This window comes from Acartia tonsa, chromosome 2 (genome assembly GCF_053477335.1).
Source record: "Acartia tonsa isolate MP-2025a chromosome 2, ASM5347733v1, whole genome shotgun sequence".
Taxonomy (NCBI): Eukaryota; Metazoa; Arthropoda; class Copepoda; order Calanoida; family Acartiidae; genus Acartia; species Acartia tonsa.
Window position 1 is genome coordinate 55,020,486 of NC_137261.1, and position 17,343 is coordinate 55,037,828.

Genomic DNA, 17,343 nt, shown 5'->3' on the forward strand with positions numbered 1-17,343 from the left:
AAGGGCCCTACAAACAAACAAAACAACCCTCACTCCTTCATTTTCAATGAAACTTTTATAAAAAGGGGGGATTTTTGTGCTTGTCTATGCACATTAAGTGAAACCGCCTGTTATTTTGCGGACATCGTATTTGTTTTGTGTCCCATTAATTAATTGGTAAATATATTGTCTAGTATTAAAAATTTATAATAATAGGTTTCCTGTTAATCGACAATCATATTTTATCACTCCTTTTTAAAATTCTCTAGACTTTTTTCATGATATTTTGCTGATTTTTCTGTTAAGTTACCCCTTTCCAAAGTGCATACAATTTATAACTTACTATGTAAGTCTATCGGTCATGCTACAAATGATTGATCAAAAATTTCTCTTTTAGGTGGTAATCTATGACTTTGAGACAACTGGAAAAAGTCTGATTGATGAGATCTGCCATATTGGATGTTATGCGCCAAATACATCTGAACAGAAGGTAGAGTAATGGTTGCAGGGAGGGAGGAGACAATAGGTTGTTTATTACACTAGTCCCCAAAGTATTGTACTAAATTTTTCTTATTCGTGAATCATTCGCCTTAAAACTTTAAGACTTTTATTTAATTTTGAATGCTTGATTCACTAAGTTGAGTATTACAACGTTTCAATCATTATTTGTTAGGTATCTACAGAAGGGGTGATTTTGTGTCTCATCAATGGGGATTTACATTAATGTATCGGACATTGTCTTATTCCTTTATTGGGACCCATTATCAATATTAATATGAGATTTTCATTTTTATATTTTAGAAGGAGAATGGCGCTGAAGAGAAAGTTGATGAAAAGGATAATGAGATGTACTCGCAGTACATAATGCCCCATAGAAATCTCAGCTTCTCTGCTAGGTAAATAATCAGGGGTGTTTATTCTGCATGGGATCTCCTGCTAAATGGTGGGGGGGGTAGATATACCACACTTTTCTGGGATCTTGCCAGATCAAGTATCAACTGTGGGGAATACCAAAGGATGACTCTATGCAAAATTTGAGCCTGATCCGGCCAAAACCGGCCGTGATTTTTCGCCTAAAATCATGCCTTCGGCGGCGAATAACGGCTAAACGGTCAGCCGGAGGCGAATCAAACATAAGTAAAGAAATGTCCGCCTCAAAAAGTTGTTCAACATCAAAGAGATGCTTGAAGTCTCTAAAACGACTCCTTCTCCTACTTTAAGGGGGAAAACTGAAAAAATGTGATTTTCAAAAGTATGCCCACTTCGTGGGTGTGGGGGGCACTGAACCCGTCACCCCAGGGTCACCAAATATAAAGTCTAGTCGGCCCACAATGCTGAATTTTCACTAAGTGAAAGTCTTGTGTCATTATCTCTTATGAGAAAAAAGTTATTAATTAATCAAAATTTCAAAATGTGATTTTTTGATGGATTTCTTTGATGAAATGACACGCTGGTCAATTTTTAAGCCATTTTTTGCGATTTTCGGCCTGCCACGCCCAAACGGTTTGAGATAATCTCACGGGACCTTTTGCCCATCCTAAGTCTGGTTATTTGTGAGGTCTAAGAAAAAAAAATCCCGGATTTGATGAAGCACGACGTCGCCACGCGCCGTCAAAAATCGCTGGTCGGCTCATTTTGCCCCCTCAAACCCTCACCTTGTGCCATTTTTCTGTGTAAAGATTATTATTATAATCTTTTGCGTAAGTCTGTTTTTTTTCCTAGACCTCACAAATAACCAGACTTAGGTTGGGCAAAAGGTCCCGTGAGATTATCTCAAACCGTTTGGGCATGGCGGACCAAAAACCGCAAAAAATGGCCTAAAAATTGACCAGCGTGTCATTTCATCAAAGAAATCCATCAAAAAATCACATTTTGAAATTTTGATTAATTAATAACTTTTTTCTCATAAGAGATAATGACACAAGACTTTCACTTGGTGAAAATTCAGCATTGTGGGCCGACTAGACTTTATATTTGGTGACCCTGGGGTGACGGGTTCAGTGCCCCCCACACCCACGAAGTGGGCATACTTTTGAAAATCACATTTTTTCAGTTTTCCCCCTTAAAGTAGGAGAAGGAGTCGTTTTAGAGACTTCAAGCATCTCTTTGATGTTGAACAACTTTTTGAGGCGGACATTTCTTTACTTATGTTTGATTCGCCTCCGGCTGACCGTTTAGCCGTTATTCGCCGCCGAAGGCATGATTTTAGGCGATTTTTGCCGTTTCCGAGATTTTAATGGACATTTAGGAGGGGAAAGAGTTGTCCAATCAAGTTGATGATGATGTACATTTTTGTAGGCAATTACATTGGCTAAATTTCATGTGAAGTAAAATTTTTTGTACCTCCAACCGGTTTTGCTTCAGCTAAATCGATTTACAGATATCCCCTAAAAACCGGAAAAAACCGTTTTTTTAGAAAAATCACGGCCGGTTTTGGCCGGATCAGGCTCAAATTTTGCATGGAGTCATCCTTTGGTATTCCCCACAGTTGATACTTGATCTGGCAAGATCCCAGAAAAGTGTGGTATATCTAGGGGGGGGGGGGGGTGAAGAAATTAACAGTCCTGAAAACATTTTCTCCACTTTTAAGTTTTTTTCCCTCCTTGGGTGGAAAAAACGAGAAAAATATGTGGGAGGGGAAAAAATAATAAAATAATACCTAAGCACTGAAAACATTTCCCCCCTTTTTTTTATAATTGGTGATGCAGTATACATCAATTTATCACCTATTGTCTTATCCATGGAAATAAGTTGATAATTTTTCAGGAATGCTTATCGTCTGGTGGTGGAAAGTTTGGATTACCAGAGGATGCTTAGAGACACCAACACTGGAAATAATTTATAATTATTCAGGAATGCTTATGGTCTGGTGGTGGTAAGTTTGGATTACCAGAGGATGCTCAGAGACACCAACACTGGTAAACTTCTCAAAACTAAGTCGGAGATTTCTGCGCTTAAGGTAGATTAAATATTTTGTTTAAAGAATTGTAAAATCTTTTCATACATGCACTATGTGATTTTTGTGTATTTTGCTACTTGTATTTCTGTAAAAAAAATTGTAGATTAACATATACAGGGGGGGGGGGGTGGTTTTTATGGGATTAAAAAAAACTGGATTTAATCTTAAAATTGTATATTCTATATCCGCGGAAAGCTGTTTATAATACGATGAGAGAAATAACTATTCTTAAATTAACAACTTTCATGTTTGTCAGGACTGGATGAAATGGTTGGAAGAAGTGAAAGGAGACAGTGATGGTATTATTCTAGTCCACCATGCACATGATCAGGTATAATTATGGTATTATTCTAGTACACCATGCACATGATCAGGTATAGTGATGGTATTATTCTAGTACACCATGCACATGATCAGGTATAGTGATGGTATTATTCTAGTCCACCATGCACATGATCAGGTATAGTGATGGTATTATTCTAGTACACCATGCACATGATCAGGTATAGTGATGTTATTATTCTAGTCCACCATGCACATGATCAGGTATAGTGATGGTATTATTCTAGTACACCATGCACATGATCAGGTATAATTATGGTATTATTCTAGTACACCATGCACATGATCAGGTATAGTGATGGTATTATTCTAGTCCACCATGCACATGATCAGGTATAGTGATGGTATTATTCTAGTACACCATGCATATGATCAGGTATAGTGATGGTATTATTCTAGTCCACCATGCACATGATCAGGTATAGTGATGGTATTATTCTAGTACACCATGCACATGATCAGGTATAGTGATGTTATTATTCTAGTACACCATGCACATGATCAGGTATAGTGATGGTATTATTCTAGTACACTATGCACATGATCAGGTATAGTGATGGTATTATTCTAGTACACCATGCACATGATCAGGTATAGTGATGTTATTATTCTAGTACACCATGCACATGATCAGGTATAGTGATGGTATTATTCTAGTCCACCATGCACATGATCAGGTATAGTGATGGTATTATTCTAGTACACCATGCACATGATCAGGTATAGTGATGTTATTATTCTAGTCCACCATGCACATGATCAGGTATAGTGATGGTATTATTCTAGTACACCATGCACATGATCAGGTATAATTATGGTATTATTCTAGTACACCATGCACATGATCAGGTATAGTGATGGTATTATTCTAGTCCACCATACACATGATCAGGTATAGTGATGGTATTATTCTAGTCCACCATACACATGATCAGGTATAGTGATGGTGTTATTCTTAGTGATGGGAATCCGGATCCGGAATCCGAATCCGGAATCCGGAATCCGCCCAATTTTCGGCCAATTTTGGAATCCGAATCCGGATCCGGAATCCGTTTTTTATAGCGGATTCCGGATTCTATATTGGTAGGCTAAAATTACCGTCTTTTTTCTTACAACTCCCTCTGTTTGAAGGCAAAGATCATGTGATGTAAATGTTTTAGTTATGCTGGAAGTCAACACTTTAAACAAATCAAGGCTTCAACCAAGTAACAGAGTGATAAATTAACGAAAAAAGCTATCCCTCTGTGACGGACGGCCTTTTAAAATACTGCTAGAATCCGGAATCCGAATCCGGAATCCGCCAAAAATAAGAATCCGGAATCCGCAAGAATCCGTCACTTTTTTTGACGGATTCCTTCAGAATCCGGAATCCGAATCCGGCCCAAAAATTCGACGGATTCCCATCCCTAGTTATTCTAGTACAATATGCACATGATCAGGTATAGTGATAGTATTATTCTAGTACACCATCATGCACATGATCAGGTATAGTGATGGTATTATTCTAGTACACAATGCACATGATCAGGTATAGTGATGGTATTATTCTAGTACACCATGCATATGATCAGGTATAGTGATGGTATTATTCTAGTCCACCATGCACATGATCAGGTATAATGATGGTATTATTCTAGTACACCATGCACATGATCAGGTATAGTGATGGTGTTATTCCAGTACACCATGCACATGATCAGGTATAGTGATGGTATTATTCTAGTCCACCATACACATGATCAGGTATAATGATGGTGTTATTCTAGTACACCATGCACATGATCAGGTATAGTGATGGTATTATTCTAGTCCACCATGCACATGATCAGGTATAGTGATAGTACTATTCTAGTACACCATCATGCACATGATCAGGTATAGTGATGGTATTATTCTAGTCCACAATGCACATGATCAGGTATAGTGATGGTATTATTCTAGTACACCATGCACATGATCAGGTATAGTGATGGTATTATTCTAGTCCACAATGCACATGATCAGGTATAGTGATGGTATTATTCTAGTACACCATGCACATGATCAGGTATAGTGATGGTATTATTCTAGTCCACCATGCATATGATCAGGTATAGTGATGGTATTATCCTAGTACACCATGCACATGATCAGGTATAGTGATGGTATTATTCTAGTACACCATGCACATGATCAGGTATAGTGATGGTATTATTCTAGTCCACCATACACATGATCAGGTATAATGATGGTGTTATTCTAGTACACCATGCACATGATCAGGTATAGTGATGGTATTATTCTAGTCCACCATGCACATGATCAGGTATAGTGATAGTACTATTCTAGTACACCATCATGCACATGATCAGGTATAGTGATGGTATTATTCTAGTCCACAATGCACATGATCAGGTATAGTGATGGTATTATTCTAGTACACCATGCACATGATCAGGTATAGTGATGGTATTATTCTAGTCCACCATGCATATGATCAGGTATAGTGATGGTATTATCCTAGTACACCATGCACATGATCAGGTATAGTGATGGTATTATTCTAGTACACCATGCACATGATCAGGTATAGTGATGGTATTATTCTAGTCCACCATGCATATGATCAGGTATATTGATGGTATTATTCTAGTCCACCATGCATATGATCAGGTATAGTGATGGTGTTATTCTAGTACACCATGCACATGATCAGGTATAGTGATGGTATTATTCTAGTACACCATGCATATGATCAGGTATAGTGATGGTATTATTCTAGTCCACCATGCACATGATCAGGTATAGTGATGGTATTATTCTAGTACACCATGCACATGATCAGGTATAGTGATGGTATTATTCTAGTCCACCTTGCACATGATCAGGTATAGTGATGGTATTATTCTAGTCCACCATGCACATGATCAGGTATAGTGATGGTATTATTCTAGTCCACCATGCACATGATCAGGTATAGTGATGGTATTATTCTAGTACACCATGCACATGATCAGGTATAGTGATGGTATTATTCTAGTCCACCTTGCACATGATCAGGTATAGTGATGGTATTATTCCAGTACATCATGCACATGATCAGGTTCTATATTATACTCAGGAAGGGAGGGAGGGACCATTGGATCATTGATTATACTTGTGTCCAAAGATTTATAATATTTTTTTCAAATTAATTTGCTTAAAAACCTTAGAGACTTTCATTAAATCTTGATAAGTTGGTACAAAATTGCAATGTTCATTGTTCCCCATTAAGTAGGGTAGGTAGATTTTGTTTTTCATAATTTGGGGTTAAATATTTTTTATCATCTTTTGTCTTATCCTTTAAGATCATTGACTGCATTTACTAAATATGTTAGAACTTAATTTTAAATTAAAATTATTTTGTTACAGAAGGTTGGTTATCACACCCCTCCCCAATTGCTTCGTTAAAAAGGTGATGTGTGATGGGGGGGGGGGGGGGGGGTTAGTATATAAGTATTGTAAACAGGCTAAGCTACAAAAAAGCACGTTCGCCTTTTTTTAACCTATATAATATTTATTTTTAATTTTAGTCTCGTGATCTACATGTGCCATTGTTACTGGTCTCACTGGGTAGATATAACCTTGTCAGTCAGTTCTCTAACATAGTCAAAGGTAATTTTATTTAGAATTTAGGTAAGGTAGCTATTAAAGCACTTGTTTCTATAGTTATAGTTTCAATTTGTAGATATAACCAGTCAGTTCTCTAACAAAGTCCAAGGTTAAAGTAGGGTACATTGAACTGTTAATTTAACATACTGGTACCCAAAGTTTTTGTGAGCATCAACTCTCATTGGTTGACCTCAAATCTTTTGGGACTCACTTTTATAATTAAATCATTAATAATACAAACCTTAATGTCTAAACATTTCCAACATTAATATTAATTTACATAAGGTGTTACATTTTTTCCATTTGGTAGGAATCGTATTTTGCTTCATAAGTTGACCTCTAACTCTTCAAAAAAAAAAAAATTATTTTAACTGTCCAACTTCATTCAATATTCAACCATTATCCTAAAAAAACCCTAATTGGGTTTTAAAACTGCCTGTCTTTTACACAAAGCTAATATTTTTTAGGATTCTGTAACTCCGTAAATGTGATATCTGATCTTGGTGATAAGTCCCTGATAACTTCTTTATCCCTGAGATCACTGTGCAAGACTGTATTGAAGGATACAAGTCTATCAACCTATACTGCCAAGGATAGGTAATTATTATTATTCTTTATCCCTGAGATCTCTGTGCAAGACTGTATTGAAGGATACTAGTCTTTCAACCTATACTGCCAAGGATAGGTAATTATTATTATTCTTTATCCCTGAGATCCCAGTGCAAGACTGTATTGAAGGATACTAGTCTATCAACCTATACTGCCAAGGATAGGTAATTATTATTATTCTCTATCCCTGAGATCCCTGTGCAAGACTGTATTGAAGGATACTAGTCTATCAACCTATACTGCTAAGGATAGGTAATTATTATTATTCTGTATCCCTGAGATCACTGTGCAGTGTGCAAGACTGTATTGAAGGATACAAGTCTATCAACCTATACTGCCAAGGATAGGTAATTATTATTATTCTTTATTCCTGAGATCCCTGTGCAAGACTGTATTGAAGGATACTAGTCTATCAACCTATACTGCCAAGGATAGGTAATTATTATTATTCTCTATCCCTGAGATCCCTGTGCAAGACTGTATTGAAGGATACTAGTCTATCAACCTATACTGCTAAGGATAGGTAATTATTATTATTCTGTATCCCTGAGATCACTGTGCAGTGTGCAAGACTGTATTGAAGGATACAAGTCTATCAACCTATACTGCCAAGGATAGGTAATTATTATTATTCTTTATTCCTGAGATCCCTGTGCAAGACTGTATTGAAGGATACTAGTCTATCAACCTATACTGCCAAGGATAGGTAATTATTATTATTCTTTATCCCTGAGATCCCAGTGCAAGACTGTATTGAAGGATACTAGTCTATCAACCTATACTGCTAAGGATAGGTAATTATTATTATTCTGTATCCCTGAGATCCCAGTGCAAGACTGTATTGAAGGATACTAGTCTATCAACCTATACTGCCAAGGATAGGTAATTATTATTATTCTTTATCCCTGAGATCTCTGTGCAAGACTGTATTGAAGGATACTAGTCTATCAACCTATACTGCCAAGGATAGGTAATTATTATTATTCTTTATCCCTGAGATCTCTGTGCAGTGTGCAAGACTGTATTGAAGGATACAAGTCTATCAACCTATACTGCCAAGGATAGGTATTTATTATTATTCTTTATCCCTGAGATCTCTGTGCAAGACTGTATTGAAGGATACAAGTCTATCAACCTATACTGCCAAGGATAGGTAATTATTATTATTCTGTATCCCTGAGATCTCTGTGCAAGACTGTATTGAAAGATACTAGTCTATCAACCTATACTGCCAAGGATAGGTAATTATTATTATTCTGTATCCCTGAGATCCCAGTACAAGACTGTATTGAAGGTTACTAGTCTATCAACCTATACTGCCAAGGATAGGTAATTATTATTCTCTACCCCTGGTATTCCTGTGCAAGACTGTATTAAAGGATACTAGTCTATCAACCTATACTGCCAAGGATAGGTAATTATTATTATTCTCTATCCCTGAGATCCCTGTGCAAGACTGTATTGAAGGATACTAGTCTATCAACCTATACTGCCAAGGATAGGTAATCATTATTATTCTTTATCCCTGAGATCTATGTGCAAGACTGTATTGAAGGATACTAGTCTACCAACCTATACTGCCAAGAATAGGTAATTGTATAATTCCATAATGGGTTTGAATACGATTAATAACCGCTGGATTTAATTCAGTTGTTCTAAGTAGGTCTATTTATAACGGTAGATATTGAGGAAAAAAATCATATGTTCAGGTCAATAATCATTACAAATCGCCTAGTTTTGCTAGAAATTTGAAGACAATTTTTTTGTTTAGATGCACCCGTATTAACGAGATCCTGAGCTCCGTGTCTGCTGGCAACCAATCCCTGGTCGACAAGGTGGTGCCCTTCGCCATGAGCGTGGACCAGGGTCAGGCTGACCTGCGCAGCCTAGAGACAATACAGAAAGCACAATACTCGATGCGCCCCATTTTCGCGGAGTACTTCAGCAGCGGGTACAAGCTGCGCTCCCAGATGGTTGGCATCCGTCGCTGTCTCGCCGAGAATGGGTTGGATTATAACAAGTTGATGGATCTGGATAAACAGGTGCAGTGTTGTTTTACTTTTATGATGACTTTTGGAGAAAAAGGCATTGTTTTTACCTTTTCTTCCACTTTAAACTAATTTTTAAATGTTACCTCGTCGTTTTTAAGGACTTGGGACCTCATAAAAAATGGTTTTCGAAAAGATTGTCTTTGTGTTCCTGTATTTTTTCCGTCTGTCTTCTTTGCTGTAATTTTTTTATTTTTTTCGGCTCAATGCATTCGAAAATAAGATCTAGTTGTTCCTGATAGTAATTGAATCTATTTGTTAAATTGGTGAGATGTATGTGTGTTTGTCTTTATGAAATTTTTGTGTATTGTGAATTTTTTTATCAGATTTCCATTTTTTAGTCAGAAATTATCAGTTTTAATTTCTAGAATTCTCTATTGTACACTTTATAAAGACATAAAAATTAATCTTGTTTCCTGTTGTTTTAGGACAAGCTTGCTGGTGAACTGGAGAAGCTTGACCTGCAGGATCCTGAACAGAAAACTGTCATGATCCAAACTGTTACTAGTCATTTCGAAGGTAAAATCTATTGTTATATGAAAAAAACATGATATCTTATTAGATAATTTAGTTCCTTTTTTGTTTGTTTTTTAATTTAGATCAGGTTAGGTTAGGCTATATAAGGTACGAAGGAGTAAGGTTTCTTTTTCTGTCTGAAGCCTAAGATCTCATTTACTACATATTGAACCGATTGGGTTCTCAATTTTAGGTTATCTTCACATAGGTTTTTTGGTATTTTGTATTTATATTTATAACTTTAGAACTTAGAAGGTTTTAGGATATTCTTCCAACCACACTATAACCTTTCGATAACAGAGCCCCTAGATGCTAGGGGAGTAGCCGTTAGTTGGCTTTATAAAGTGATAAAGGATCTAGACTTTGTATCTATATATATTTCAGACAAGGCTGTTGCTGGTCAGGAGGGTGAGGGTGGTGATGCTAGCAACCAGGCGGAGGACAACAAAGATTCAAACAAATCACAACAATCATAATATCAATAATAATGAATCAATCCATCTGCCAAGTCAGACCAACATCTTAACTAATTGCCAGTAATAAAGTCCTTTAAGACCCCCCTAAAAAAAATTTAAATCATGATGGAAAATATTCAACCCTTCAGTTGGAGGTTGTATACTTTCAAATACAAATATTTATAAAAATGTAAATAAATATACCTTTATTTCACTAAATACATCGGGAGGAAAATAGAGAGGGGGGGAATAAGAAATTTAACCTAAATTGAAAATATACACCCCTGAATTTGATATAAAATATTAACTGCAATTAGTTAAGGGGTTGGGCTGATACGATATTATTAAGCATTTAAAAATCTATCCTGGTGAATTTCTAGTTTAATTTGTTCAATATTTCGTTGGTTAAAATTCAGGGTTCGGCAGCCGTGCGCCTTAGATTTAAACCCGTATGGATGCTTTTAAAATCTTTTTGGAAAACCATGATTTCCAATTTTGGGTCAGCCGATTATTTTATGAGTTGTACAAAGTTGACTCTGAGTTTTTCAGGCGGCTGAGGCGCGGCTGCCGAACCCTGTTAAAAATACAGAAAATTATTATTATTAATAGTTAAACTCAGAAAATAATTAATAATGTAAATGGAAATTATTAATGTAATATTTTAATAAATGAAAATTATTGGTGTCGCTTTATGTCTTTACATTTATTTTATTCATACGATTTTCTTTAGCAAATTTTCAATTTATTAATGAAATGTATCGATTTTCCCACATTTTTTTCTGTTAATTTGTTTTGAATTCTGCATGCCCTATTATAAGAAAGCATTTATAAAATCTATAAATTGTTTCTTTTTTTTGTTTGTTTGTTAATAAAAATTTCTTTTGACTTTGTGATTGTTTTTAATTTTGTATTAGTAGCGATTCTACTCTATAAACTCTATTCTGTCTACAAGTTTAATAACAATCCGTTCCAGACAGTTTTGTTCAGGTTATAGGAGGGAAATGACATTGGACTGTAAATTATATTGGTTCCGGAAGATTTAAAAACACGATCTTTCATTCGGTGGCTTAAAACTTGAGTATTGATTTGAGGGAGTATTGATAGTTGGTGCCTATTAGTGCTCAAACCTTTCCACCAATAATTTCACAATAAAGGTAATTAATTTGAATCAACTGTTATTCACGGTAAAATATTGCTGGTAACGAATATTTCCAAAAATCTATGGATTTTAAAGGTTGCTAACTGCCAAACGGCGTAACGTCATATCAGATCATACCCGCACACCATTTTAAGCGGCATAAGAAGGCCTACAAATAATCTGGAATAGCCAAGATGCAATGATGCACAGGGAAAGCTTCACTGAAGAAAAACGCGTAATATAGGTCTTTTTCGCGCATTTTTCTGCACTGCGATATAATTATGCATTATTGATTTATGGCTATTCCAAATTATTTGTAGGCCTTCTTATGTCGCTTAAAACAGTGTGCGGGCATGATCTGTACGTTCAGCCGTACAATGCAGTACATCTATCTTTAATTATCTTAGTTCAGAAGATCCTGGGTAAGTTTGTAGATCATAAACTATCATCCATTGTCTTATGACTGGTATTCACCTGGCAAATCCCTAGGCACGCATCTGACTTGTGTGATGATGACAGTCATCGCTAGGATCAATCAACTTTTTATTTATAATTCTAAGCTTTTCAAATATAGAAGCTGAGTTGTTTGGAGTCTTAAAGAAATCATGTACATTGTATGTTATTGCAGGGAGGGAGAGTACATTGGGCTATTATTTACACTACTTTACAAGGTATTGAAATAACGTTTTCTTATTCGTTGGCTTAGCAATTTTTGGGACTTGTATTAGATTTTAATTGGTTTGATCATTAAGTTCATTGTCCTAACTTTTCCACCACTCATTGTAATCTACACAATTGGAAATTTTGTGTATCATCGTTGGGAATGTACATCAATTTATCGGCCATTGTCTAATCCCTTTAGATCCGTAAAGTGATTGGATAGAAAATGATGAACCAATTACCCCCCACCCCTACAATAAAAAAATTACTTAACGATAAGAGTATCTGTACCATACCCGGGTTTTTTAAATACAAAACATCCTAGTTTAGCTATGTAGAGCCATAAAAAAGGCCCGTAAATAAGAAAGACCAATTTTTACTGTTCACATCTACTGTGTGTTTTTTTATGAGAACTTTTTTGAAAGCAATTTTACCCCACTTATAGTTATCAGAATTTAATGATTAATGGCTTATTTTCTTAGTTTTTTCATGTAATTGATAGGACACAAAAAAAATATTTCAGTTTTTAAAAGCGAAGCTTTTCTATAATTAGGGTCCGTCCGAGATAGATAGCATTTATTCGTTAATTTAGACATGTTAGAATTGTCCTATCGATTTCAAACTTTGCATGATGATTCCTCTAGTAGTTAGGAACGATTTAGAAAGCGTAGCAACTCTATAATCAATACCAGAATGTCCGTACGTCCATTTTAAACATGTTGATTTTTCTACTTTTTTAACAACAAATTTTTATGTGATCTAAATATCCGTTTGATCTGATTTTTTGTATATTGATTCCTGGGACAACAAAGCAACTCTATAATCAAGTCATAAGAATGTAAGTATGTCCATAAACATTATCTTGTATCAAGCAGTTTTTCAACAAATTTACTTACAATTTTGATTCGACTATTATACTTTTATATTCTGATTATCCAGTTCAGACACTATACAAGTGTTAATGTCCGTTTGTCCTACCGTTTCAGTGCTTCGCTTTTATGGATGTTGTCATCCTTGTTAATAAAAAATTACAGTAAAATCTAAAATTCAAAACTTAGGTGTCAACCTATAAAAATGGTTTTGGCGCATTTTTCTTTAAAAAATTGGATTTTCTGTAGTCGACTTTGGGGGGCCAGTACTCCCTCCCTGGTTGAGATATGACCTTCTAACTTTGATATGTTCTAGTACATGTCCCTAATAGTATCTATATACATTTTTAGCTCTATATCTCAACTTTAAAGTGTTTAGCAGCCATTCTTGCAAAAGGTTGATTATTTGAGCATAAGAAAAATGCGCTAAAACCATTTTTAGATGTTGACACCTAAGTTTTGAATTTTAGATTTAACTGTACTTTTTAAATAAAAACTGAAATATTTTTTGTTGTTCTATTAAATGCATTGAAAAATAAAGAAAATAAGCCATTAATCATTAAATTCTGATAACTATAAGTGGGGTAAAATTGCTTTCAAAAAAGTTATCATAAAAAAAACACACTGTAATTTCAAAATTAAACACTCCTTAACTCAAAAACTAAAAGCAACCTAATTTACCAACTTTTGAGTTTACACGGAGGGAAGGGACATTGGACTGTAAATTACACAAATTTATTAAATTAACTAGGTTATTTTAATATTAAATGTCTGAAAAACTTATTGAAGTTAATTCCAAACTCGTAGTGTTCAAACTTTTGAACCAATAATTTTAATCTAATGTATGGTAACTTTTGTTAATATTTTAGGGATGTATATTAGTTTATCTTCTATTGTCTTATCCCTTTAGATCCCTGAGAATTTCAGAGCCAGCTTTGTACATAAACGGGTATTGACTTCAAATATTGGGACAGTGTGTGGTAATTTATCGTGGAAAGCATGGAATAAAAACCAAATATTTATTTAACCAGTCGCATGTGTTTAATACATCAATTAACATGGTCTGCTATTAGTGTGTATTAATTTTATAGGCATAAAGTATTAATTTCAAGTAGTTAATAATTAAAGAAATTTATTCATTTAAAAAACATATGGATAATTACATTAATTAAAGTCTGTAAGTTGGTTTAAACAAGGATGACAACATCCATAAAAGCGAAGTTTTACAAAATAGAAAACCAAATATATGTACGTATAACAAAATATAATTAAAAAGAAAAATTACTATTCATTTAGTTGATTAATGCTGTAACAAAATAAAATTAAAACAAATTTTCTTTTTATTGATGAAAAACTAATTTTAAGTTGTAAAAATGTTAAATTCAAATAAAACAAACTTTTCGTACAAATCTATCCCAAATATTAGGTGAATAGGATGATTAATATTATATCATATAACAAGGATGACACCATCCATAAAAGCGAAGCTCTGAAACGATAGGACAAACGGACATTAACACTTGTATAGTGTCAGAACAGAATAATCAGAATATAAATGAATAAGAGTCAAAGCCAAATTGTGAGTAAATTTGTTGAAAAACTTCTTGATAAAGGATAATGTTTATGAACATTAGATCTTTTCATGAAAATACCCTTTTTCGAATTTCAATCTTCTGCTAACCTAAAAAGTTACTTTAGGGGCCTAGAAATATATGTACAAAATTTCAGCTCTCTATCTCTACTGGCGACCTAGCGCCAGGCATGTAAAATATCAACAGATAACGGTAGCACGGCGGTTTTAACAATATCTCAGTAATGTGCAGGTTTTCAGCTCTTCTGCATATTTCAATTTAAACACATAAGGCCAAAGATATTATATCCAAAAAATCTTTTGTCAAAGTCTACTCTAGACCTAGCGCCAGTCAGTTTTCTAAAATCATGCATTTTATACCTGTGAAAAATGAAATCGCCAGCGCTAGGTGTAGAGTAGACTTGGACAAAAGATTTTTGGGATATCATATCTTAGGCCTTATGTGTGTAAGTTGAAATATGCAGAACACCTAAATTCACCTTCCAAGCCATTCTCTAAGCATTTTAATTTTATTTTGAAATAACGGGATTTCAAAACTGCCTTTTGAAAAGGCCTAAAAAATATCTTTTTTGTCCCTTTTTTCACTGTATATAGTTACAACTTATTAAGATATTATTCTCAGGTAAAAAAAAATTGGCGCTTCCAGCACCAAAACCGGCAAAAACAGGCAGTTAAACTTCTGAACCCCTACTTAACCCCCTGACAGACCCCCCCTCTATCTCGGCTCCTGTTACAGATAGAGACGTAAAACTTTTTTCTGGTTGTTCATGTGTATGTTTAGAGAATTACTTTTTCTAGTCATAGCGGTCAGACCGCTCCTTATCTGCTTTTTAGCGGCCAGCCGCTAAATATTAAAACAGCTGTAAAGTGGCCAATTTTAAAGCTAAGAAAACCAAATTTAATGACAAACTATTATTTTTATAATAAAAAAATACCTTTTCTGACCATCGCCAACAAATGACAAATAACGGAAACCGCCAATTTTGGCGGTAAAACGGCGGTTTTGCGGCGCTAAATAATATTTTTATCTGTTTATAGTTACAACAAATTAAGATATTATTCTCAGTTAAAAAAAATTGGCACTTCCAGCACCCAAACCGGCAAAAACAGGCAGTTAAACGTCTGTATCCCTACTTAACCCCATAACAGACCCCCCTCTATCTCGGCTCCTGTTACAGATAGAGACGTAAAACTTTTTTCTGTTGGTTCATGTGTATTTTTAGAGAAAATAACTTTTTCTAGTCATAGCGGCCAGACTGCTCCTTATCCACTTTTTAGCAGCCAGCCGCTAAATATTAAAAATGCTGTAGATTGGCCAATTTAAAAGCTAGGAAAACCAAATTTTTTGATGAGCAATTGTTTTTCATAACAAAAAAAAATGCTTTTCTGACCATCCCCAAAAAACGACAAATAATGGAAAACGCCAATTTCGGCGGTAAAACAGGGGGTGACTTCTCAACCAAAAGTTACTTTATATCCATAAAAGCTTAAGTTTAAGAAATCATCTCTATTGGTCCTTGTTTTTTAATAAACTCTCATTTATACACATTTGGTTTATCCATATTTTTTTGTTATACTTCAGAAGTTTTTGTTGTCCCTCATTTTTAGTAGCGAAGCTACTCTTTAATTTGAAATGTCCGTCTGTCCGTCTGTCCATCTTAGTTTGGGGGAAGCGTGATTTTCTCGGTTCCTGTAAAAGATAAAGGATAAAATTTTTGACAACATTCTCATTATTAAGGATAGTGTGGCGGATCTGGATCCGCAAGGATCCGCATTATTTTGAGTCCAAGGATCCAGATCTGGATCCTGGGGTATAAATTTAGGGAAAATATACCTAAAGAAGGCGTCTTAACTTTTTTTTATAGCTAGCCGGTTCTTTTAGTAAGTAGTAGATGCAAATTTTTCCATATAATTCAGATATGCAATCGGTTTTTTTTGTAGACCTCTTATTTTTTAAGTAATTTAAGTTTGTTTTTTTTTAAATTAAGTCGATTTTAAGGTACTAAAATGCAACAAAAAAAAAGAAAGAAAATGGCCAATATGAACAAAAATAGTAAGATCTTTAATTTGACACCTTACTTTTTCAAGTAGTAGATGTAAAATTTTTCATAGAATTCAGATATGCAATCGGTTTTTTTGTAGACCTCTTATTTTTTAAGTAATTTAAGTTTTTTTTTTTTTAAATTAAGTCGATTTTAAGGTACAAAAACGCAACAAAAAAAAGGAAGAAAATGGCCATTATGAACAAAAATAGTAAGATCTTTAATTTGACCCCTTATTTTTTTAATTTTGTCAGGTAATTATTGAAAAAATTGATTTTTTAAACTCACGAGAATAAAAACTTTGAACTTAATTTTACCATTACACAGATACAAAAATATGGGTTCACATATATCTTTAGAATCAGAAAAATATTTCGAATCCATTGTAAGCAAAATTGAAAAAAAGTAAAAAAATAAAAAAATGGCCTTTTATAATTTGTTGTACAGGCAACACTTTCTTCACCCCCTATTTACCCTTACCATTTTTATTCTCAATTCAAAAATA

General features: G+C 34.5%; 1 protein-coding gene across 17 annotated transcripts in view; it reads left to right on the forward strand.

Annotated features, from left to right (window-relative positions):
• Window positions 1-11,427, forward strand: part of exu (maternal protein exuperantia) — an 11,713-nt gene extending 286 nt beyond the window's left edge. Inside the window, exons 2-12 of one of the 17 annotated variants that reach the window (XR_013876942.1) lie at window positions 377-469; window positions 781-875; window positions 2,833-2,938; window positions 3,195-3,269; window positions 6,832-6,913; window positions 7,378-7,507; window positions 9,291-9,561; window positions 9,996-10,086; window positions 10,468-10,627; window positions 10,856-10,955; window positions 11,088-11,427. Coding sequence is in view for 2 of the 17 variants with exons in the window: in XM_080151397.1 (XP_080007523.1) it covers window positions 377-469; window positions 781-875; window positions 2,833-2,938; window positions 3,195-3,269; window positions 6,832-6,913; window positions 7,378-7,507; window positions 9,291-9,561; window positions 9,996-10,086; window positions 10,468-10,559 (1,035 nt within the window). In the remaining 15 variants the exon portion in view is untranslated. Of the gene's footprint in view, window positions 1-376; window positions 470-780; window positions 876-2,832; window positions 2,939-3,194; window positions 3,270-6,831; window positions 6,914-7,377; window positions 7,508-9,290; window positions 9,562-9,995; window positions 10,087-10,467; window positions 10,956-11,087 lie in introns of those variants that run through there. The other 16 variants (XR_013876950.1, XR_013876941.1, XR_013876946.1 and 13 more) reach the window with 16 other exon arrangements.
• The last annotated feature ends 5,916 nt before the right edge of the window (window positions 11,428-17,343 follow it).